Source organism: Strix aluco, chromosome 19 (assembly GCF_031877795.1).
Source record: "Strix aluco isolate bStrAlu1 chromosome 19, bStrAlu1.hap1, whole genome shotgun sequence".
NCBI lineage: Eukaryota > Metazoa > Chordata > Aves > Strigiformes > Strigidae > Strix > Strix aluco.
Window position 1 is genome coordinate 14,071,861 of NC_133949.1, and position 24,621 is coordinate 14,096,481.

The window sequence follows — 24,621 nt, forward strand, 5'->3', positions numbered from 1 at the left end:
AGAAATGGAATTTTAAAGTTACAGGAAGTTGCACACACTTGCTACTTTTAATCAAATTTTGTTCCATTTCACTTAAATAATAAATATGAATAATTTCATTTGAAACCTACCAAAATAACTGAAGTTTCTTTTGGACCTTTGTTCCTAAAAAACAGCTTCAGGGATATGAGTCTCTCCTATACCTGAGTACTGACCAACTAGCAGTAGTTTGGATTTTCTCAGTTTAGTAGTATGATCAGGTACCTTTTGATTTTTTTTTTTTAAAAACAATTTTTTTTAGAAATCATCACTGCTAGCACTAAAATTCTCTGTAGGGGAATATTCCCCCAAATCATTGTACATCCTTAATAATTACAAATTAAACACCTAATCCTCTGGTACTCTAAGTCCAAATGCAGTCATTCAATACAACAATTCTCGGCCACCAAGTGCAGACCCTGGGTGTCACTGTATCATTCCTTTCATAAGATACTGAGGCTTATTGGTTTTGGGGGTTTTTTAAATCCAGTTAGGGAAAATTATTCCAGTACATCCTCTGCATGTATTTGTGGGCAGTTTATGTCTCAATTTTCTGTCAACTATGTCCTTTTTTCAACAGTCTCTGCTCTCCTTTTTACCATTCAGCATAAATGCAAGTGACTCTTAACGTTTCTTTTTGACCTTTTGGTCAAAGTAAAATGAGCCCAGTTTAGGTCATTTCAGACCAGGTGCTCCATCCCCTGTTCCACCTCAGACTTGGGTGATACACTGCTGTTATACTGACCCAGGTGAGACCTCACTGGTTTCCTTCAGTTGGCTGGAAATATTGCTTCTGCTGCAGCATAGGTGGTGGTTCCTTTTTAATGACAGTCATTTTGGTTTGTCTCAGTGTCATGTGATGGGCTTATCCTTGGGTCTTCAGCCATTTTCCATGGGGAGAATACTCCCATTTATCAGAGGGGTTACTGGTTTCAAACTGACAGGCCATCTAATTTGTACTTCTTTTGTTATCTGGTTCTTGTTAAATAGCACCCTAATTCCCCTATGAATTGACGAGACTCTTCTGTCGTCAGAAAAATTCATCAAAATGCTCCTGCTTTTTCTGACAGCTCTTATGTACTGAGATGCAGTAAGACAGTGTGTAATCAGTATAATAATTATATTTCAGAAAATCCAGTTATCGCTAATTTAACATAATAAATGAGAGAAGCCCTGGATAACCAGAGAGCATGGTTGAAATGGAAGAGTGAGTTTTTGAAACAGTATAAAATTGAAACTGAATTTTGTGGAAGTAACCTCTTCTGTCAGAGGTGGATTTATAAACCTGTAGGGCTTTATGGTAAGATGAAGATGTGTCTGTAAAAGGAAGGTGAAATGAAGTGATCACTTAACTCTGCTCACATTAAAAGGATGTTAAATACATCTTCTGTAGCTTGTCCACTTCAGTTCTTGAAACACCATCTCTTACTGATGTATGGAAGGCCACTAGAAGACAATTTTGAAGATTTTGGGTTTATAAAAGGTGCCTTTAAGAGCATATTTCATTCTGTGCTATTTTCTTCCAAATGTGTGAACATTTGTGCTTTGAGAGGAACTGTTGTGTTGAATATCTCTTCTGTATGGGTGATCATCTTAAGGCAGTAATACACTATATTCTGCTAGATCAACACCTGGAGAGTCGTGTCTGACACACACAAGGATCTTGGTTCGAGTTATAATATTCCCTTCTCTGTGTGTCTGTTTTTCAATTTGGAAAAAAAAAATAAAATATGAAAGTATTACAGCAGACTAGGCCAATAAGAAAAAACCTCAGTGTCACTTAATCTGCATCTTGCCACTTTGTGATCCTCTTAGTTCCCAGGCTATTTTGTGTCTTGCAAAGCAGCTCTCTGTGCCCAGGTCCCAGAGTCTTTTGTGTGTTAATTTGAAAGCAACAAACAAGTGTGTTTAGTCAGAAATACTGTTTGGTGTTCAGTCATTTGGTCTCTGGTTCTGACTCAGCCCTCGTGCGATGAAGAGCTCTCTCTGCCGCTGGGGACTGGGTTTTGTGTGGAGGATATCATGGTAAACAGTAAAAAAAACAAGTTTCCATTAAAATGTTGGGAGTATGGTATGCTTCTACTGCTGTGAACCAGAGAGGATTGTACCGATAGGTGGGTAAAAAATTAAAGTTTTAAAATATGTTGAAATGTTTTGTTAATTCTGGTCATATAAAGAATTGTAATAAATAGTGCCTGAAATGAAAACATGTTTTTAAATTTTTTTCTAAGACAGGGGATTATTCATGGCTTGCTATCTATGTAATATTTAAGAGGAGCATACATTTCATGGAAATGGCATGCAAATGAAGGATGCTTTTTTTTAGTGTTTATCACTGTCATGCAACCTGTCAATCACAGTGTGACAGCTGCTTTTAAATTAACTCGGTTTTAGTAGATTTTACTGTTTCTCAGATGCATATTTTTGCTGAGAATGTTTACCTGTTCTTCCTTTACAGTATGAAGACTGTAGCTTGAATTCCTCTGTTTATACTTGTCTAATTCTTAGAGTGTTGAACTAAGAAACACTATTCATAATTTTACAGATCTGAAAGACAAGTGATGAGGGAGACATAAAATAGCATATGGTAATAAACGGGTAGTATATGGTTAAATTTCACAGGTGCCTAATATCTCCATGTGATAAATAATCACATCATGCATTTAATTGACAAAAATGAATACTTAGCCTAGAAACCCAGTCTGTTCTGATGTTTTGGACTATATTGTATATATAAGATACATTTTTTTAAAATAATCATGAGTTATTTAAAATTTGAACTATTGAATGAAAGCCCAGTCCACACTTCCTGATGTGATATGAACAGGCATTAGGAAGAAAAATTGGAAAGTTAAAATCCTTTATGTATATAAAACCTCTTTAGAATACGGCTTTTTTTTCATACACATTAGTATGTTTGGATAATAAGTGTAGTCTGCTTTTATCATGCTTCATTTAAACTTCAATAACAAATATGATTATATGCATATATCTTAAATTGCAAGAGATTTCTTATAGTTTATGTTTATGGAGGAATAGATGGTGTACTACATATCCTGAGACTGATTTACAAGATTATGTGCAAAAAATCACTCTGGAGAAATCAAATTATGTAACAGCTGGCTTTTCAACTGCAGAGTTAAACTTCCATGTGTGCTGTAATCCAATAAATTTTTCTGCATTTTCTGTAAGTAAAACTATTGCAGTGGGCTACGATTCATTGCTATTATGATTGAAAAATATTATTTTGTCACATTTTTACTTTTATTCGACCAAAGTTGTGTAAATCTAATCAGTCAGTCGAGCCACTGCTCGACAGAAATGCAGATATGATGCTTTCTGATAGCCTTTGTTTTCTGAGATTAAAATTAAAATAATAAAGCAATAAAGTTAACATTGTGAAGTACAATTAAAAAAATGGAGTAGAGCTAGCTTCTATAGATATTTGAGAAAGGTTCTCTGGCAAAACAAAACAATCTTTCGGTTCTTAATTACTAAAGGTAAATAATGCACCTGCCAGTGAAAGCAAGTATCTGCAGATTAACTCTTCCGTAAAGACAATGTGAGCTTCCTTATGTTTTTTGAATATTCTTAGTGTTGCATCATTTCAAGAGTGAAGTGCAACTAGCACATTTGTTCTCTTCCTCATAACAAAGGTAGATTAAAAGGAAAGGTAAATTAAAAGGAAAGTGATTTACATGCTCATGCTTAAGAGAGTTAGCATAACGCTTTTGTATTTGCTAATTAGAGCAATAATGTGTATGTGCAGTTCTTCTAAATGACAGTACAAACTTGCCCTTTATGTGCACTTGTTTAGGTAGTACAATAGTACTGTGATTTTCTTTGTGTACTTAAGGTTCCGTCTCATAAAGTGGCTTTTACCTTTCATTTGTTGTTTTACTTCTTGTTTATTTCTATTCTTGGAACTCCATGAGTATACTTTTTCTTGTCTTTCCTGCAAAATACGGTACTCTAGTCCTAATGTCATATCTTGTGAGCTCTTTTTTACCAGTACTGTAGCACCCTGATACCTGTAGAGGCAACAAGATTGAGGGGAAAGTGTATTTTATGTGGTAGATTTTCTCTCATCTGTTGGTACGCTGACTGTTGTGGGGCAGGTATGTCATTAAATCATCAAGACATCCCTGTATTTCTTGGAACATACCAGATGCAGTTCTACATCACTTGACTGTTCTTAGGATCAAGCTGTGTACGTCTGTGGCGGTCCTAAGCACCTATGATATTCCTATATGCTGATCTTCAAAGAAATAACTATTCCTCTTTCTTGATTTCTTGTAGAATAACAGTCCTTTATATGTTTAAATTACTGCTTCCTTATGTATTGGGGACAGACTTTTCAGTAGGGTCTGCAGCAATAGGACAAGGGGTAATGGTGTTAAACTAGAAGAGGATAGATTCAGACTAGATGTAAGGAAGACATTTTTTATGATGGGGGTGGTGAAACCCTGGAACAGGTTGCCCAGAGATGTAGATGCTCCATCCCTGGAAACATTCAAGACCAGGTTGGACGGGGCTTTGAGCAACCTGGTCTAGTGGAAGGTGTCCCTGCCTGGGGCAGGGGGGTGGGACTGGATGATCTTTAAGGCCGCTCCTAACCCAACCCATTCTATGATTGCAACACATCCAAGAGCCAGGAGATGGTAAGCCAGATAAGGGAATTGATCCATCTAGGAAGGAGGGGAAGAGGAGAAAGGAAATCAGTTTAGTTTTGATTTTGGATCAGTTTTGTTACCTCACTTACTATGTAAATGCACAGTAGCTGATAGCGATGGAAGGGAAGATGCTGCAGCACACGCTGGGGCTTAAGGGGGAAGGTGAACTTCCTCTGCTCAGCCTGAAGTTGTGTTAGCTTAACGTGACCCCAGAACTGCAGCTTTCGTGTGGGAGCTCTGCATGCTCGTATATGGTCTGTCTGGTGATGTATTGAATGTACAGAGGAAGAGGAAGACCTGTTTTCACTGGTGTTACTTTTCTAGTTCAGCTATCTGAAGTGTTTTACAGGAAGATGCGAACCCCTTCCACTCCTCCAACTCTACTTCAGATATTAATCTTTTGTTAAACTTTTTCCAAGCTTTCTACTGATGAGGGAAGGGTATTGTGTAGTTTTTGATGCCTTATACAATGTGCCTGCTGGGTAGTTACAACTAGTTCATGCTTATTGTAGGTTACCTAAGTTACTATTCTGATTAAATCACTACTCCTAATGACAGAAATAGGAAAAGAAATCAAAAGAATTTCAGTTGTGACATATAACTTTTTTTGAATCTTTTCTGTTCTTAAGCCTTACAGGATTATTATTGTTTCTGTAGGCTAAACCAGGTCAAATAGCTCAAGTTAAACCTATTAGAAAGCTGGCGTGGATTTAAAGACTCAGAACCATCTGGGAATGGGATCACACATAGTGGTTCTTAATATAGACAGCTTTGTCATTACATATCTATCTGAGAACCAGTTAATTTGCACTGACCTAAAGCAGTGTTGTGACACACTTGCATATGTAAAAAGGCTAAAAATACTGTTGAGCAGAAACTTAATATTTTTATATATATTTGATTTCAAGGATAAAACGTAAGGAGACCATCATTTACATATAATGTTTTGAAAGAAAACACAAGTTCTTCCTCTGGCTATTTTTATTCACCTTTGCCTAGCACCTTGTTTTACTCACTGTTGGTTTTAGGGTTTTGGTTTTTTCCCCTTCTTTAAATCAGCTTGTGAGTTCCTCTGTATAAAGTGTCTTCTAGGTTTGTACAATCACTCCCCGATGTTGACTGGGTTTCTAAGTATGTCTATTGTATAAATAATAAAGTGAAACAAACTATTTTATATTTGGAAAATTAACGCTGACATACAATGTTTAAATGTCACATTAACATTTATCCTTATTACTGTATAAGAAGGCTAAAAATTTCAAATAGGAATTTTCCAAGATTAGCCAAGTACCTTTTTTTTTTTCTTTTTCCATCCATGAGAGTTCTGGGATTGTTTTTTAAATGTTACTGCATGTCCTTTTAGGGGATTTAAATATCGGATACTTTGGGAAAATAAGATATTGCACATGTAATCTACCTGTTCAGTTCATGAAGAAGAAATATGTGAAAATGAAGAGACTGTTGGAGCCTTTAGGAGTGGGAAAAGTTAATTTTTGTATTTCTAAACACTTGTGATGATGTGTTGTAGATGTTGAGCTCCTAGATGGTGAATAGATAAGATGATTCTGTAGATAAGGTAAAATCAGACCTTTATTTCTCTACTGCTCATATTTTTAATTTTTATATGAAGGAGTCGGGCATAAAAAAATGATTATAATTTCTTTTTGTGACAAAATAATGCTACATTTTTATTTGGTACTGAATTCTAGCATGATATAGATATTATCAAAATTCTATTTTATTTTTGTTGATTATACAGTGGAAGAATCTGACATCATCGATCTTGAAAAACGGTACTGGCTGCTAAAAGCTCAATCAAGAACTGGACGTTTTGATTTAGAAACATTTGCCCCCTTAGTTTCCCCGCCTATTCATCCATCTCTGAGTGAAGGTATGGAACTTCGATCAAACGTGCAAGGAAGTGATGTTGCTGTGGTGTTCAGTGCCTGATAGTCTATTGACGTGCAGATTTTATGGCTTTAAAACTGGGCCTATTTGAAAATGTATTTTAAACTTAAATTACAGAGGTTCATTCCACTGAGGTCTGAATGTTTGAAAATGAGAAGATGCCTGAAAAATCTCTATTTGTTGGGAAATCTGGAATGATGAAGGAAGTGATGCTTCTGTTTGTTGCATTCTTATTAGTTGTCAGGAAATACATCAAACTTTATATATGATTTGCCCTGTATTGCTTAGAATTTTTCATTGGGTTCCTTATGATTCTGTAACTACAAAATACACTGCTGTCCCTGAATGACATAAGAGAAGACCATTTTTAAACTGACAAATATGAGTTTTATCTATTAAAGGACAATTCAGCATGCAAGTCAGAAGTTGTATCATGCAGGCAATGAAACAGTCTTCCCTACTAGTGTAAGTTAAGGAAGATTTTGTTCAGGAGGTTTGCATGGTGCAGTGCAGACATGTTAATAACCAAGCTGGTCTTTCAAGTTGAAGCCACTCTGGTAATAACTGGAGGTTGCAGTTGTCTAATTGCCATTTACTGCACAACATAAGGACAGTAAATAACATTCTACTTACATGCTCGTTTTTGTCTGCAGTCCTAAAGTGACAATGTTTTGCTAACCAAATGACCAGCTTTACTGACAAGTGGCAGCAGTAAGAAGAAAATGGGAAATTCTTCTGCAGTGGGTGCAAGCTGTTAAAACTCCAGAACTTATGTTCAGTTCAATAGGGATATTGAATCTACTTAGTGCTATAAATTTATACAGCTGCTGTGGGGAAACTTGAATGGTTTTTGGTCATTCTGTATGTCTTCTGTGGGTAATGCAACTGAGTCGTCACTAAAAAAAAAATAATTCATGGGATTAAAAAAAAGTTATATGCGCTGAATGAATAGAAGTCTTAAATCCTTTGAAGGCTGGTAACTAAAGTTCCTAACTCCCTTAGGGCCGAATTTACAATGGTATTCAGTGATTTTCAAAGGAGTTTCTATCAGGCACTTTGGAAAAGCCAAAACATTTGGCATCTGAGTACCTTTACTATTTTTTCCTTTGGCTTTTGTGAAAGCGTTTGTGCTGACCATACTGGCTTAGATGTACCCTCTCTAAATCAGGCATTCCAAGAAAGGTGTGAGAATAAGGCTGCTGTTCAGAATTCTTGATTCCTTCTCCACCCTACCCCCGGTGTTGTCTAGCCATACCTGAGTGATCTAATTCACCTTTAAAATGGTGTTAAAGTCATCAATTATCTTTATTACACTTTGTAAGAATTAGTTATAATCATAAGTGTTTGTACTTCTCCTTGAAAGTGTTAACCATTAACGCTTCATGTAAATGCTAAGTAAGATTGTCAGCTCTTTCAGCCAGATGCTGTAACAGGAGATGCTTTTGTGATTTGCAGGTTTGTTTAATGCGTTTGATGAAAACCGAGACAATCACATAGATTTTAAAGAAATTTCCTGTGGGCTCTCAGCATGTTGCAGGGGACCCTTGGCAGAAAGACAGAAGTGTAAGTATGAGAAATGTTAACCGTTAATTTTAGAGAAGTTTTTCAGTTTGAGCAATGAAGTTGAGTTGTTTCCATCTTTTTGGAAATTTTTCCACTGAACAAGTGTATGTCTGTGAGAGGTGACAGACATCAAAACTGTAAAAATTAAAGGAATTTTACATATCAAGGCTTCCTTTTATAAAGGGTGATTAAACCTAATTCTGTATATTTTATAAGTTTTCCATAGCTTCATGTAAATTGTCATCCTGTTTGGTGAAAAAAAAAAAAAATTCAGAAGTTATTTTGCAGTGTCATGTATTATGGTGCAGAAGTGTATATCTCAATATAGAAAGTGCAAACACCTATTCATTAAATATAATATAATATAAAACGAATGTCCTCGTTGATTGACTTGTGGTAAATAGCATGTTCTGCCTTGTTTACTGTCCAGCTTTCAGCTGTCTCCCTGCAAGGTTCTTGTGTTTTGAAATAACCTTTGTTCCGTACTTTTCCAAAGCCATATTGCTGCAACTTAAAAGCTATCATTCACTGGAAATTTCTGGATGCACATATGTTCCCTGCTATGTCACATCAGAAAACACAGCACAGAATTGCAGGAATCTAGATTTCAGTTTATGAAACACAGCTGCTCCATTTCCTCACTACAACACATGCATCCTGCCTCATCAAAACTGTCAGCACTAAATCATGTTCTTGTGACTCTGCAGACTTACATTCTGCAAGGAAAAAAAAAAAAATGTTGAGTAGTTCTGACATAGAAAAGTAACTTCCTTTTTCTCAGTTTGCTTCAAGGTTTTTGACATTGACCGGGACGGTGTGTTGTCTCGCACTGAACTTAAAGAAATGGTGGTTGCACTTTTAGAGGTCTGGAAAGATAACCGTACTGATAAAATATCTGTAAGTTATATTTGGGATTTTTATTCATTTGTGTCTATGTCATACAGTCATCCTTCAAAAGTAGGAGTGTGAATGTTGTTTGAACATGGTTTCAGTGAAATACAGGCTTCCTTGAACTACCTTAGTAGGAGTATTGATAACTGGATGTAACTTACCTCATGTAACTTTGGCCATTAACCAGAGCAGAATGATTTGACTATAATGCATGCTGTTTGATATAAAGAAATCTTAAGTACAAAAGTACAACTGTCTGGAAGCACTCAGCTGGAATTACATAGAGGTATCATCAGCATTTCTTACAGTTATATTTTCATTCTGAACACATGCAGATCCAGAGTGCTGTGAGAATTTAACTCTGTTTTCTAATCCTTTTGTTTGTTAAGGAATTGGACATGAGTTTGTCTGAAATTGTAGAAGATATTTTGAATATGCATGATACCACAAAGGTAGGAATTTGCTGTTTTTCCTTGTCATTTTTATACCCTAGTATCTTCAGTTTATTTATAAGAAGGAAAAGAAAATCTTGTGCTTCCTTTAAAGCAGAGATGTGTCAATAAAAGAATGTCTTTCAAGAAATGTCAGTTTTCCATTAAAATTTTCCACATTGTTATGTGAGAGAAAGAACATATTTGAATTTTATAAGCCATTTTTATATATGAAACTAAACAAAAAATACATAACCAGATGAAATTAATTGGAAGCATATACCGTTTGCAAGGCTTTGCTGTGCATAATTAATAGCAGTTTTAAATCTGATGCTTGACTTTTGTTCTGGAGAAACTGTTCTTTTGTTTCATGGTAAAAATGATCTTGTGAAAAAAGGGGTAGTGCATTAATATTTCTTTATATTTTATGCTATGTAAAGACACATTATCCTTCTATGCTGGAACAGAACTGTATTAATTCAGTAGTGACTTATGCATTATCATTATCAAACTACTTTGCAATAATATTATATACGACCAGTGAACTATATACAATGATATTGTTTCAGAGCTAAGTATGCATAAAACTATGGAGACATCTGTCATGACTGTCGTGACACACAGCAAAGAGTCTTAGTTTATATTGTGCTTTATAGTTAGCTGTAAATCTTTAATTATGTTCTTGCTTTTTCAAGATAGGTACTATCATCTGCAAACAATATAGGGGAAGTTGTTTCCATTATTTCATCCTTTGCTTCACTAATTAGGAAGAGTGTCTGGAAACTATAAATAATTTAAGAAAAACTATAAAGAATGTCTAGAAATGCTTAATTACTTGTTTGAATAGTTGTCTTGCCTGCTTATACTCCAACAAAGTGGTGGGCAAATATTTTATTATAATTCTTTCATTAGCAAAGCAGTAGAAAATACAGCTTCAGTGAGCTCTTTCTTTCATCCTTTGAGGTTTTTATTCTTTGCTTTTCTAAAAAGGGTAGTTTATAAGCAAGCGTATAGCAGTCTCGTTTCCACAAAGAGGTAAAAAAGAAGATTCATTTGAATGTAGTGCTGGAAAGAGCCGATGATGCAGTAATTACATAAATTACTTAACCTCTTTGTTAGCTTTGACCTGTGTGAACTTTGGAGAAAATGGTTTGTAAGAAGAGGCAGAGTAACTGCCACTGCGTTAAAAATGGCCATGAATTATATTAAAATGCACATACAAAAAATTGCTCTTGTCACTGAATTGTTAAAAATCAGAAGGTCCTCTGACATTGGTCAGTGTTATGCTACTGTAACTTTGCAAGTGATTAAGAATTAATAGGACTTGTGTTGTAAGGTAAGATCATAAAGACTTGATGATCCAAAATAGTTTTTCTCAACCCGCAGAGGAAGATGGTGGGTTTCTGAGTGGATGCAAGTATCTACATGTGCAGAACTTACTTGGATGATCAAAGACTTAGATTGTCTTAGTCTTGTTTTGTTTCCTACAAAGTGATTGCCCTGAGCAGTCCTGTACCACTTCTGCTGGTTTCATGGTTTGAGAAAGTACCACTACTGCAGTTGGGCATGAGTACTAAACCTGAATGATGGAGGGCAGGAGAAAAGGTTACGTGTTCGGCCTCTGTACTCTTTCTGGTTCTTTGGGTTTCATATGTTATGCTAAAACTGAATTTTTCTTCTTTCACTGGATCAAATTTTATTATCAGAGTGGTAGTTGCTAATTTTTATCAAATCACTGGCTTTGTCATGCCTTGTATGACACATTTAATGAGAATTTTAATAAAAATAGGTTAATGGTTTGATGGTTTTTCCTTCCCCTTTCCTTTTCCTCCCTTTAACTAAGCTTGGACACCTCACCCTGGAGGACTACCAGATATGGAGTGTGAAGAGTGCACTTGCCAATGAATTTTTAAATCTACTTTTTCAGGTATGCTTAGAGGAAACTTAAGCTTGAAAATTACGGTAATTTAATCAGGAGCTTTTGGTGTGTCCATGAAGTGCAGCATCAGTGTTCAGCCAACATGCTTACAGTTTTGTCTGTTGCAATAAGTTATGTGGTTTTGCAGTTGTGCACTACCTTGATGGAATGATTCTCTACTTGATTATTATTCTTTTCAGTGTATGGAGATGCCTAAAGCATAATTTGTTAAAGTGAACATAATGTACTGTTTATGAAATGAAATTTCAAGTGTATCAGCAGTTATATTTTCAATTAGAAAAAGGCTGTGTTCGTAAACAGTTGTTCTTGCAAATCTTTGCCAAGAAAGTGACACAGGAAATGAGAAAAAGTATTGCTAACTCTTTACAACCACTTTCCCTTTACATTTTCTGTTAAAGCCGTCTAAGGAACCTTTCATTGCTTTCTTAATGAAGCAGTCCTTGAGAGCTGTGATATCATATCACTATTGTGTTGCAGAAGCTGAGGATTAAGAGTGTACTGAATTTGTTTTTAATTGAGCTTGAATTGGATTTTTATAAATCCTTAAAACAGTCATATTTTAGTGCTGGCTCGCTTTGTGCAGAAAATAACCCCCTAAGAGTATTTTCATTCACTGCAGTTTGTTCCCTACCCATTTTCTGTAGAGGTTAATACTTGGAGTTTAAATAATAATAATCCTAATGGAGCCTTGAAGATTTGCCCTAATTTAGTATTCACCTCCAGCCCCGTATGACAGTCTTGGTTCTTCTGGGGAGGGCCAGGGAGAACCAGTGCGCTCTGTTCTCATCTTGCCAGTGAAGCTTCATCAGTTACAAGGTCAGGTTGTAGCAGAAAAGTATTTCATCAGAGAGAAGCTGTGTGGTTTTTTAAAAAAATAAATAATTGTTGTGAGAGGCTGCCTGAGTAGCATACTACTGCTTCTCCTGTTTCTGATCCTAGACTACTTTATAAATTGTATTTTGAACTATGCTTTTTCAAGAACTTCAGGGTGACTGAGAGTATTCTGAGGCCATCAGCTACACCACAGCTGAAACGAATAAAATCAGAAAGTTCTACAAATTCTTTTTATCTCTAATTGCATCAGGTTTTGCTTACATTGCAACCTTTTCAAGGAGGGCTGTCTTTACTTCTGGACTGTCTGGCATCAAGTATCCTATCATAATTTAATATTGATGAACTAACAAATATCTATGCAATATTGAGGTAGAATGAATGAACATTTTATGATTACACATCACCATTTTTACACGTTGCTTGTTGGAGGACTCATTTACAATATTTTTTTTCTCCTGACAGAGCTGCTACATTTTCATTTTAGATTTTTAGTTTTATTTCCTTTGATAACTTTATCACACGAGGCACCCTCATCTCATGCTTCAGGCTCAACAGCATGCTCACACAGGACAGAGTCTGCCATTGATTTGTCTGAGCATTTGAACTGTCATGAGCTTGTGTGTCTCATCTGCAGGCAGAAAAGCTAAGTAGTCTGAGTGGAGCGCCTTGGGAAGCTTGTCAACAAATTGGTTTGTTTGTGGCGGGGTTAGTTTGTATGAAGAATCTGATACTAGCACAGTGTTACATGAGTTTAGAAAGAGACATCAGAGCCAGCTGTGTTGTGTGTGCTGGAAAATCTGTTGCTTCCCAGCAGCTAATGGCCTTTGTTTTATTCAGAATGTGAAATGGTCTCTCACACTGTAATATAAATTTAAATAAGATATCTCACCAGTCATTAGAAATCTCCAGCTGAGTTGCAAATTGATAGCCTCAAAAGAGACATAAGGAAAAGACTATAAATCATGTTATGAGTAGCAACCAATTTGAAAACCATCTTGGAGAGGAGACAGCTGACCCTCCTCCCTGCACTGGGAAACAAAGGCTCCTGCAGAGTCTGTTCCCCTCTGCTCTCGCTGCCGGCCGCAGGCCTGGGGCTGGGGAGCTGCTGGGAGAAACCAGCCAGACCCCACCGCAGCCGAGGCCGAGAGAGGAGTAAAATATTGGCCATCTGGGACTGCTGTCTTGTACTCAGAATAAAACCCCACCCAAATCAGGCAGCCATCTAGGAGGTGGTGCCTTTTTCATCTGTGCTTGATTCAAAAACAAAAAAAGAAGAAACAAATAGCATCAGTCATTCAGATGATGTCCTACGATTTTGAGTGTGTTTTCAGTGGTGACTGGTTGGTTGGACTGCTTTAAACTTCTCCCTCAGTCTCTTCATGTGCTTGTTTTCCTTTCAGTCCCTTAGATAACCACTTCTCCTCATTTTTCCCCTTTCCATTTTGGTTTTTTTTCTTTAACCTTTAGCTTATCCTCTTCCAACAGCTTGCATTTTCCCTGCATTCTCCCCGTTCCTCATTCCCTCTCTCCAGTACATACAGACATCTTAACTTCTTGTATATCTGATCCGTGTCAGTTACTGTGATCTTTCATAGTGTGTGCTTCAGACCTGAAAATACTGGAAATTCATTTTCTGTTCACCTTAATTTGTCTTGGGGCATTTGACATTCTTGGTATCTTTGTCTTAACAGTAGGAACAGTTTGTGAATCTCATAGCTCAAAAGACTTCTTTAGTGATTTGTTCAATTTTAGGTAATCTTGCTACATAATTTAAAAGCATTTTCTGAAAAGTCCCATTAGGGTTGTTCTTTTCTTTCATTTCCCTAATGCTTGTTTCATAGTAGTGAAATTCTTGACAAGAATTACTTTCTTTTTCCAGGTGTGTCATATAGTTTTGGGGCTACGACCTGCCACTCCAGAAGAGGAGGGACAGATCATTAGGTGCGTGCTTTGTTCAGAATCTTTAATGGGTTTCAGAATCACCTTTTAATATCTTCAGAAGGACTGTAATTTTCCTGTTTCAACTAGTACTTCATGTTGTTCATTCTTTATGTGCAGAGGCTGGTTAGAAAGAGAAAGCAGGTATGGCCTTCAGCCAGGGCACAACTGGTTTCTTATTGCAATGCCATGGTGGCACCAGTGGAAAGAATATGTCAAATACGTAAGTATAATAATAACAACGTGTACTCAACAAGTGATTTCTTTGTAATTGTGACTGTGCTGATGAAAAAAGAGTGTGGAGCAATTGACTGCTGAACCAATAATGCTTGAAATTAAGCATCTCCTGTCTCTTGGTGGAAAATAATTGTTTTGCTGAATCACTGTCACATGGTGAGCTTTTCACTATAATTTAATTAAACTGTCATCTCTTTCTGTACTTTCTTTCATCATTCCTGCATGTCAAAATATTTTTTGAGTAAAAACGTACTTTCACAATAGTACCTCCCTTAAGTCTTCTGATCCATTTGATAATAAAGCTACCTGTTTTGGTTTTGACTTTGCTTGGGCCGCAAATACTGTGCATTTTCTGGGCAGATAAATGAGGGAATTGGTATAATTTGGTTTATAGGCAATGATGAAAAATAGTTCAGTACCTCATGGTAATCACAGGAGTCCTACTAAAACCTTATAGTTACAGGGTGCTCTGTAATACTATTCAAGTTAAAACATCACTATGAATTTTACAAAACAAAGCATATTTAATAAAATTAAATTTAATAAAATTTAATTGAGGTGGAGATATTCTTTGCATGTTATACAAGTGAAATAAACTATTTCTCAAGAGTTTTATATAGTGATAAGTAATCATATAAGTATTTGAGTTGTTTTATAAATATAAATAACTAAAAATTTGCATAAAACTGCAATGTATGCATTAACCAACCATGTAATTAGTTATTCTTTGTGCACAATGAATTGGATAAATGATGGCTTAAATGCCTGAAATGCTAGGTAATTTGGTCCTTGTTGTAGTAGATGTTCACATGATTTCATACCTAATCCTTCACATAGTAACACAATGCCGTTAGTCACTCTGTCTACCTCTCGAGCAAAGAGAACACTCAGATTTTCAGTGAAACTCTATAAATGATTACTGTAATTCCAACATATATTTTAGTCTTATTTTTGTACTTTTAGCTTTACTGTACAGATTTCTTATTTGACAAGATACTGTGTTTAGTGATGTGATAAATAGGAGACAACATAAACCAGGAAACACCCCTTTTTTCCAGTGTTGTTACAGTGATGTTCATTGCATGGATTTTCTTTTTTCCTCTCCTAAGGCTCAGTTAATTCCTTTTTTTTTTTCTGTTTTCTCATTTATTGCCATTTCTTGTTGTGACTGGTGCTGTAAATTGGGTAGGATTCTTCTTACATCTTGCCTGTACCAGGCAGGCAAGTTATGCTTTTGGGGGGGATGCAGATTTTTTTCTGCACCTTTATCTTGCCCAAGTGTGAGCCAGATTGGCTTTGCAATGCTGTTTCTTCAAAGGAAACAAAGGAACTTTGTTTCAAAACAAAGTTAGGGAAGGGTAAAATGCTGCAGGTTTGAGGAAAGAATTTTTTTTGTTCTTCTGCTTGTTGTTCTCATTTAACCATATGAAATTCAACAAGGACAAATCTTCAAATATTTATAATTATAGCTGTCTAAATGGTTGTCTTTTTGTGTATCTAGATAGAGAAAATAATTCTGGTATTTCACAATTTTTACATTGTGCAGAAGAGATCATTTGATTGGTTTAACAGTTTTGGCTGTTTGTTGCTGCAGATTTTTCGTCAGTAGATGTAGAAAGTATTTCTCTATAAAGCTCGTTGTGATATGCAAAAGTGGTCATGTAGCTGTGAAATTTGGTGATTGGTTTGGCTGATGCTAAACATCTCTGATTGGCTTATAATTGACTTTTCTACTTGCCTACCAATTTTAGGATGCAAACCCTGTTGTGATAGAGCCTTCATCTGTCTTGAGTGGAGGTAAGAATTCACTCGTAACTGCTGCAGCCAATACTTCAGAACAGGGAGAAGACAAAATGGGAGGTCTTAATTACTTCAGTGCAACAGAAGAAAAGTTTTCAGATAATATTTCTACTGCATCAGAAGCCTCAGAGACTACTAGCAGCAGTAAGCATAACATCTTATTTCCTTGGAGGTTTAATGTAGAACAGGTTTTGAGAAAACTACATACTGCATGGATTCCTCCAGGCAAAAAGATAACACAGTTTAGATTGCAGAAGTGGCCTACGTGTGGACGTTGGTGAATTACTAGAATTTTTTAGTCTGTGGTGGATCAACAAGAAAGAGTCTTGTTTAAACAGTAATTCATCTTTTATGCTATGATTAGTTTCCAGAGTTGTTTTCAAGACAGTTTTTGTCCTATCATTTGTTTTCTGTGTGGATTTTTTTTCCCCTCTTCACATTAAGTTGTTTCTAGCTCATACCTAGTTGGTATTGCACTTTGTTTTGCAATGAGATGACCTCAGATACTATAAAAAGGAAAGAAGCTGAAAAAAAATTAGGAAAAGCATAGTTATAGTTTTACATGGCATGTGATCTAAATGAGTTTATGCAGATTCTAGGAGCCATCTTTGTGAAAGAAGAGATTTTAGTGATGATTTTCAGTTGGTTCTTGTGAGAATTGGAGATGTGGGTTGTTTTTTTTCTTATACGACATCTGAATGTTGCATCTGGTATTTTAAAATCTGTATCTTAAAACTGTAACTTCAATTTAAAGTAGATAAATGACTGTTGATCATTTTTGGGGTAGGGGTTGGGGGTTATAGAGGAAGGGCAGGAAGGGAGACAAGTTTTAGTTTAAAGGTTCTTTCTTCTTTTTAGCCTGAAGTTTAGATTGGGTTCTGCATAACCAAAGGAGGTTCTGTAAGAATAAAAACATTTGCATTTTCAGGGAGAAAAAATAAAAATAAGGCGTTATTGCATATATATTCAGTTTTGTATATAAAATTTTCAGAAGTTTGATATTCAAACATCCAGATAACAAGCAAATGCCAAACACATTTGCTTATGCAAACCTAGTTAGGCTGTTTTCAAACCAGTATATTTGTAAGTATCTGCTTTGATATCTGGATCTCATATATTCACTTCTTTCCCTTTTCTGAGAGTAATAGTGTATTTGTCAATGTAGTTTGGAAGAGTTGCATGTTTTACTGAAGTATGAATAGGATAGCAACCTTCTTCAACAACCTTTTTTAAAAACAAACAAACAAAGGATACAAGAATTTAACTCATTCATTTATGGTTTATGGAGTCATGACCAGAAACAGACCTTTTTTTTTTTTCCCTTGTATTCTGTTACAGATACTCTGTACCCTGGCACACCAGGGACTGATGTATGTTTTGCTAGGCAGCATAATACTTCGGACAATAATAACCAGTGTTTCCTTGGAACCAATGGGAATACTTTGCTACAGCTTAATCCTCAGAAACCAGGAGCTATTGATAACCAACCCCTAGTAACACAAGAACCAGTGAAGGTAAATGTGTCTGAATCATGTGAATATAGGAAAAGTATCTTTTAGTGTACTTTTATCACAGCTTTTTATGTGTTGTTTTTTTCAGCTAGTGGCTTAATTCTAAATTAACACTGCTTTGTCATAACAAAATTTCAGTTTCTTACTCTTATTTTAAGAGGAAAAAGTTGTGTTCTACTTCTGAGGCTACTATTGAGTGTTTTGTGGGAAGCATTCAAAATGTTCTTAAACAAAACTTACAAATGGAAAAGGCATTTATGAAAACACAACTTTTACCTTTAAATGTAAAATAGTTTAATAATTAAACCCTTCTGTGTTTTCAATCTAAATAGAAGAGTTTATTGCTGTTGCGTAAAACCAGAAAATAGTTAAATAGTAAAAGCAAACTGACAGTTTTTCCATTATTCACGCAAACAAAATGTAAAACACAGACCAGCACCATCACTGATGAGCATAGATCAGGTTTCTCTATGCAGTGTCTGAAGTTGTCGGAGAAGGTGACACGAGGGAAACCTATTACAAATTGTATGCTGGACAGACTTTTAGAGAAATATTAAATAGTGAAACTTGAGCGTTAAGTAGTGTTAAACTTAAATACCATCTTTCAGTGTGAAAAGCAGTTGTTAATTGCTACTTAAAAGTTTTTTAACAATTAAAAAGTGTCCTGTGCTCATGAACTACAATCGTTGGAGCTGTATACTATTTATTCTGCTTGAGATTTAACAAAATCCCTTTTTATTTAAAGGCTGCATCATTAACAATGGAGGGTGGAAGATTAAAGCGATCTCCACAACTGATTGAAGGAAAGGACTACATAATGGTGCCAGAACCAGTTTGGAGAGCACTTTACCATTGGTATGGAGCAAATCTGTCCTTGCCCAGGCCGGTAAGTTGTGATTATAGGCACTTTTTGCTTGCCATAACCACCGAGATAATGTAAACCACTTAATGTGTCCCAGCTTCTGCCCATTGTACAAGGTAATAATTTATGGTCATCTCCCACTTCATCCAAAATGGATAGTCTAAAGGAAAAGCCTTGAAGAGCAAGCTGGGAAAACGCAGTCTCGGGAAGGGACATGGCTAGGAAGTTGTGGATATTTGCCAAGAGGTTTGCAGCACAATCCCCAGGAGATATTGCAACAGGACAGAAGCGCTGCTCAACTGATCATGATTACTAAAGCAGACAAAAGTAAACTTGGGATCAGTTTAAAAGACTTGTCATCAAAACACTCATCTTTAAAAGCTAAGATAAATTTTAAACTGGTCTGCAAAACCAATAATATTAAAACTGGGGCACCTGCGACTTTGAAAATGCATTTTTTCTCTCTTAGAATTTGATGGAGTGGGGGGAAGGTAACAATTGCTGTCCTTCAAGCTCAGTGTCATAGAAAACACAATGTGCAAGATTTGGTGAAGTTCGAAAAAGCAGATAACAATAGGTGATCCCAGTGAAGAAAACAGGCAAAGGCTATTCTTTGTCAGAATGATTGCTCAGAAACTCTTCTGAGCTGTAGCTGCCAGCTGCAGGAGTAGGTATTCCTAAAAAAGAATTTGCTATGAGTGTATCAGCTCTTGAGTACTGCACAGACTGGTGGTGCTGTTCAGCTTCTAGTCGAAGGGTTTTCAATACAGCATTTATCATAAGCAATTCCACAAGAAATAGATGCTAAAACTGAGTTGGCATCTACTGTCTAAGGCTGCATCAGCATGATTCTGGCCAGCTGTGTTCAGTGCTAAAAGCAAAGACCAGGAATCTCACCCGATACACTCATCCAGTCAGGCCCCTCTTGTTTTAGTTCTTCAGTTTTTATTTTTGTTGCAGGTATTATGTATCGTGGCCATGTGAATACCATTTGTTATTTTGAGCATATCATATATTAAAAATAAATAGTTCTTTTGTGTCATTCTTCTTTTAGTATTATGGTAATTGCCTTTATTTTTTCTAATGAGTAACTAAAAATCTTACTGGTGAGGCAAGTGATGATCATTCTCATTCTTCAGCACAAAATCAGTAACGCTCCTCCAAACATATGAAATACTCATATGTCAGCAAATAATTCATATGTAGTTAATTTTCACATTTCTTACATTCGATTGCAAGCAGGGAAGCCAGTGTATCTCACGAAAATTGTGAAATAGTTTTACAAAACAATTAACATAAGTATTTCCATTGTATAATAAAAATGTATTTACAGATTGGTAATACTGCATTTTTATGTCAACAGTTATTTAGCTGCCTGTAGTCACTTAAAGCCTTGTAATAAAATGAGCTAATTAGCAAGAGCCTATCAAAGATAAGGTTGTATTTGTACTTGTTTGCATAAAAGTTTTTTTAAAAAAAAAAAAAAGGAAAAAAACTTGAACTGAAATTGACTTTTTGTAACTAACACTAGTATTTGCTGTATTAAAGCTGTAGTCTCTTTAATTAAAAATTAATTTGGGGCACAATGCAGAATGTATTGCAGAATATAATTTTCAAATGTGAAAGTGCTATATATTAAATGGAATTGACTAAGTGGACTAAAAATTAGGCCGTTATCCCAGTGAGATTTTTTTTTTTTTGGTTGCAGTTAAACAGCAACAATGTTTCTGAAAGAGAAGCAGTAATTATATAGCAATAGCCATTGTTGAATCATATAATTTAGTCACTATTTATTGAGCTATCTCTCTGTTTCTCTGTGTGTAATACTGGAAAACAATTAACAGGTCATAATCATTTGGAGCTAAAGCTGGCATGCCTTGAATTATAAATAATGAATTTATTAAAAAGGCTGATATTAGACTCAAGAAACTTTGATGTAATTTGGTCAGTTCACTCTTAGAAACATTGGAAAGTTTCTTCAATTTCTGTTGAGTATATTCATTCCATGTAGTGGTTGGTTTATTCTCTGTCAGGTAGTCTCTTACAGGAGCTACACTTTAAAAAAGGAAGTGAGGGGAATTTTTTGATGGTAGCAGCAGACATTAGGTGGTTGGTGTCACAAATATTCAGTGTCAGAAATGGGAGAGAATTAGGTGTATGATTTTTTTTGACAATTTGGTCTGTTAGCTGTAGTACTGACAATTATTTTACAGTGAAAAACTCACCGGCTTCTGTTACCCTCCTCCCACACATTCTCCATGGAAAAAAACACCTTTTATGATCCAGAAAAGGCCAGATCTCTTCATAGACAAACTAATGTGCTTGAGATTTTTGCAATAGGGTCATTAGAAAAGCGATTTCCGTTCAGAATGAGAGAATTAGTTTGGGTATCCTGTCTGAAAAAAAATATAAATAATGTATGTATAAACTGTAGCTTTTCAGTCCATAATTAAGGAATATATTGACACTTCAAGTTCAAATTTGACACCTGAATTCTTGAAGACCATTTGATTACTTGCAACTGTGTATACAGGCACTCACAGTCCCGGTCTCCCACCCCGCAGTAGGGACTATTGTGTTGTTTCTTTCCAGAAAATGTCATCACTATTGTTCTTGTTGTAACTGAAGTTTAATACCGTGGCACTTCAGTGCATTATATTGCTTCTCACAATTTAAACTTAAGTGTTTTCTTCTGCTTCACATGGTCACAAAAATACATTCCTGCCAGTTATGTATGTCAATGTTTGGGCAGATCTAGATAGCAAAATCTTTAGAAATGGTGACTGAAAAAGCTGCAAGTCATGTTCTGGGCTACTTTCAGCTTTTTCTATCAACATATCAAAACACGACAGAAGTAGGCTTCAGTCTGTTCTTACAATATGAAGGTTTTAATTCAGTCCTGTAGTTCAAAAAGTTCAGAGCAAATGTCTTACTCAGCATGTGTGAGTTTTTTCAACAGTTGTGAAACTTTTATATTTTGAAGTATATACTGACTTGAATTAATGAGGTTGATTGTAGATTCACATTGTTTCAGGAATTATAAAAATGTTGTGTTGTACGGGAAGCTATGCTCCACTAAATAAGGTGTTTTCTTTTGACAGTCTGCAACTAATAAGCTTCAGAAAGTGCTTAGAAATCAGGAAATTGTTGTTTCTGTGGATATTTGCTTAAGACCCCGTAAGAAGTTCAGAAGATTTCTCGTCTCCTAGTAAAACATAGTTTATTTTTTTAACCATCTGCTTTAATCGTTACTTCCTGTTCCTGTTGGGATTTCCTACCCGTTTCGAACAGCGGTCTCTAAAATGTGTTTTAAACATCTTTACTAGGTGATCAAAAACAGCAAAACAAATGTGCCTGAACTAGAGTTATTTCCTCGCTATCTGCTCTTCCTGAGACAGCAGCCTGCCACTCGAACGCAGCAGTCAAACATCTGGGTGAATATGGGTATGATGAGCCTGAGAATGTTTCCTCAGCATTTACCTAGAGGTAACTTAAGAATGCAGCAAGAATACAAGTGTGCAGTTTCTAAGAAAGCGAGACCCACAGCTCTAGAAGCTTGCTGCCACTGTGCTTGTACACCAGCTAATCAACTGTAAGGCACAATCAGCATTTGGTAAAGATTTAAAGGCTTTCCTCCTATCTTTTCTTGAAAGGGAGAGGCATGAGGGAGCATTTTCAGGGAAGTCAGTTAAGTTGCATAGTTACTGCAAATAGATTGGTGAGGTGAAAGTGAGAACTGAGCACTGCATAAACTGAAGGGCCAAGAAGGGCAGATCTGCTGAATCCTGTTGGTAGCTGATTTTGCAGCCATAGAATAGATGCATTTGTGTGTTGGGGTGGGTGTGTGTATCTGATAGTACAGGGGTGTAATAAATGAAATCACTGTTCAAGCCAACTGCATCTGAGTTGGGCAACTGGGCTCTAATGCCCCAAATAATTTAATACTCTTGAGAAAGCGATTGAATTAATGGCATATGAAGACTATTATTGGTGCAGTTTGGAAAGACAATTCAGTAACAAGTGTAAATATCCAACTAAATTGTGCCATAATTGCCATAATTGTGGTGGTAACGCTCACCAAAAGATTGTACAAGTAATGGGCTATAAGAATAATCTTTAGATGGCAGCTTCACATTTCAGCTGAAGAGTGTTGCAGGATTTGTTTTCCGTTACCAGTTTGTATGCACAGTTGCATACTTGCCTTGCACAACAGGTTTGAAGAAATACCTGATGTTCACATGCATGTGTGTTTGGTTGGATACACACAGATATATGCAGCCACAGTAACATCTGTCCAGAAATGGGCTCACCTGAGTACTGAAAATTAAATCTTTTAGCCTTGCTAGTGTTAGCCTGTGTTTAAAAATCTCATGCAGATGCTCAATTTTTCACTGCTTTGGTAGAATCTAAAATGTAACGATAGCAGCTGCCTGCTTGATCAAGTTCCGCTACAGAAACTGCCTGCTACCCAAATTCATTTTTCCTACTTGACCTAATAAAATGGAAACTGCTTTGTTTGGACATCCTAAAATGCCCAAATTCAAATAAAGAGAATCATCTGATGTGCTAAATTTGATCTTGATTTGGAATTATTTTGCTCTGCACTAATTTATTTGTCCAATCAGTTATTAATCTTTTTGAGTTTTCGAAGATGCTTTCTTGCTGTAATCTTACAACTAATCCTCTGATCCCTAATCTCAGAAAATGCTTTTTTGTTTAAAAAAAATAAGTACTTTTCTTGGTATACTGAAACAAAACTGATGCTTTGCTGACTTACAAGATGATTACAGTATAGTTTTACTCTCTTGTTAAATTGCATGTAATATTGCATCTTTTCATATGATCCTGTTTATTTTCTTTTGACAGTGAAAGTAGAACAATGTCACTTCGCTGGTTGCTTAAGTAATGCAGTTGCCCAGTTGGGTTTGGTTGTATAATAAAAGCTTTTCATCAATATGTTACAGACCTGTCTCTGTGAGAAGTGGGGAACTTCCTAAGTTTAAATTGAAGAAACTCAAAAAGTAAAGCATGTAAAGTTGGTCTCACCTCTTGTGCCAAAGATGGACTCATATCATAGAAAAGAGCAACAATCTCAACTGCTGGAATTAATTTGTGTTGCAAACATGAGATTGTTGAGGAACTCTGGTGAAAATCCTAGGCATCTTCACAGAATATGTTTTGAGGAATTTAGTTATTAAGAATACTTCTGTTGTGAAATTGCCAGGCTGATTTCATCTTCACAGAATAGCATTCATCTCCATAGAAGAGCTGAAGCAAAGTCATGCTACTTCAAAGTATAGTCAGACTGATTTTTTTTTTTTTGGCCTTTTTTTTTACTTACAATTTTCTCTCAGAAAGAAAATTCTCATGGAAAAAAGTCCTTTATTTTGAAAATTACTATTGTTTCTGATTGTCTTTAAGAGAAAAAAAGATTAATCCAGTCTTTTAAAACTTCTTTTAAATTATTTATTTCCTATGAGAATCTTAGGGGAACAATTTTCTAATAGGTTTTGGTTAGAAGAGAGATAAATTTATCTACTTTGTGATAGCTGGTTTGTTGTCCCAAAGGGTTAGTAACAACTAGCTTTCGATCTAACTCATCATTTTATCCATAAACAGAAGCAGTAGAACTGTGTGCTACTTTTCCACAAAAAGTACTTATAGTATATGTAGTGTATAAGTTGTTATTGATCTGATTTCAGTTGGCCTGTTGGTATGTACATTATCTTTTGCCCTTTTCTTACGATTGTGAATGCAGGGAACGTACCTTCACCGAATGCTCCTTTAAAAAGAGTGTTGGCTTACACCGGCTGCTTTAGTCGAATGCAAACAATTAAAGAGATACATGAATATCTCTCCCAGAGGCTACGTATAAAAGAAGAAGATATGCGCCTCTGGTTGTACAATAGTGAGGTAATGTCTGTCTCTTTTTTTTTGAAATCAGCTATTGAATATTGTGTATCTTATTATTTTCTAGAAACTATTAACTACACATCCACAGGAAAAAAATAATAGT

The 24,621-nt window shown here is 35.8% G+C and overlaps 1 protein-coding gene across 9 annotated transcripts in view; it reads left to right on the forward strand.

Moving 5' to 3' along the window:
• Window positions 1–24,621, forward strand: part of USP32 (ubiquitin specific peptidase 32) — a 126,171-nt gene that overhangs the window by 39,431 nt on the left and 62,119 nt on the right. For 7 of the 9 annotated variants that reach the window (XR_012625790.1, XR_012625791.1, XR_012625792.1 and 4 more), the window contains exons 6-17: window positions 6,451–6,582; window positions 8,055–8,162; window positions 8,944–9,059; window positions 9,443–9,505; window positions 11,328–11,411; window positions 14,137–14,198; window positions 14,316–14,418; window positions 16,184–16,376; window positions 17,571–17,746; window positions 18,489–18,629; window positions 21,932–22,091; window positions 24,364–24,518. Coding sequence is in view for 4 of the 9 variants with exons in the window: in XM_074845647.1 (XP_074701748.1) it covers window positions 6,451–6,582; window positions 8,055–8,162; window positions 8,944–9,059; window positions 9,443–9,505; window positions 11,328–11,411; window positions 14,137–14,198; window positions 14,316–14,418; window positions 16,184–16,376; window positions 17,571–17,746; window positions 18,489–18,629; window positions 21,932–22,091; window positions 24,364–24,518 (1,493 nt within the window). In the remaining 5 variants the exon portion in view is untranslated. The remainder of the gene's footprint in view (window positions 1–6,450; window positions 6,583–8,054; window positions 8,163–8,943; window positions 9,060–9,442; window positions 9,506–11,327; window positions 11,412–14,136; window positions 14,199–14,315; window positions 14,419–16,183; window positions 16,377–17,570; window positions 17,747–18,488; window positions 18,630–21,931; window positions 22,092–24,363; window positions 24,519–24,621) is intronic. The other 2 variants (XM_074845649.1, XM_074845651.1) reach the window with 2 other exon arrangements.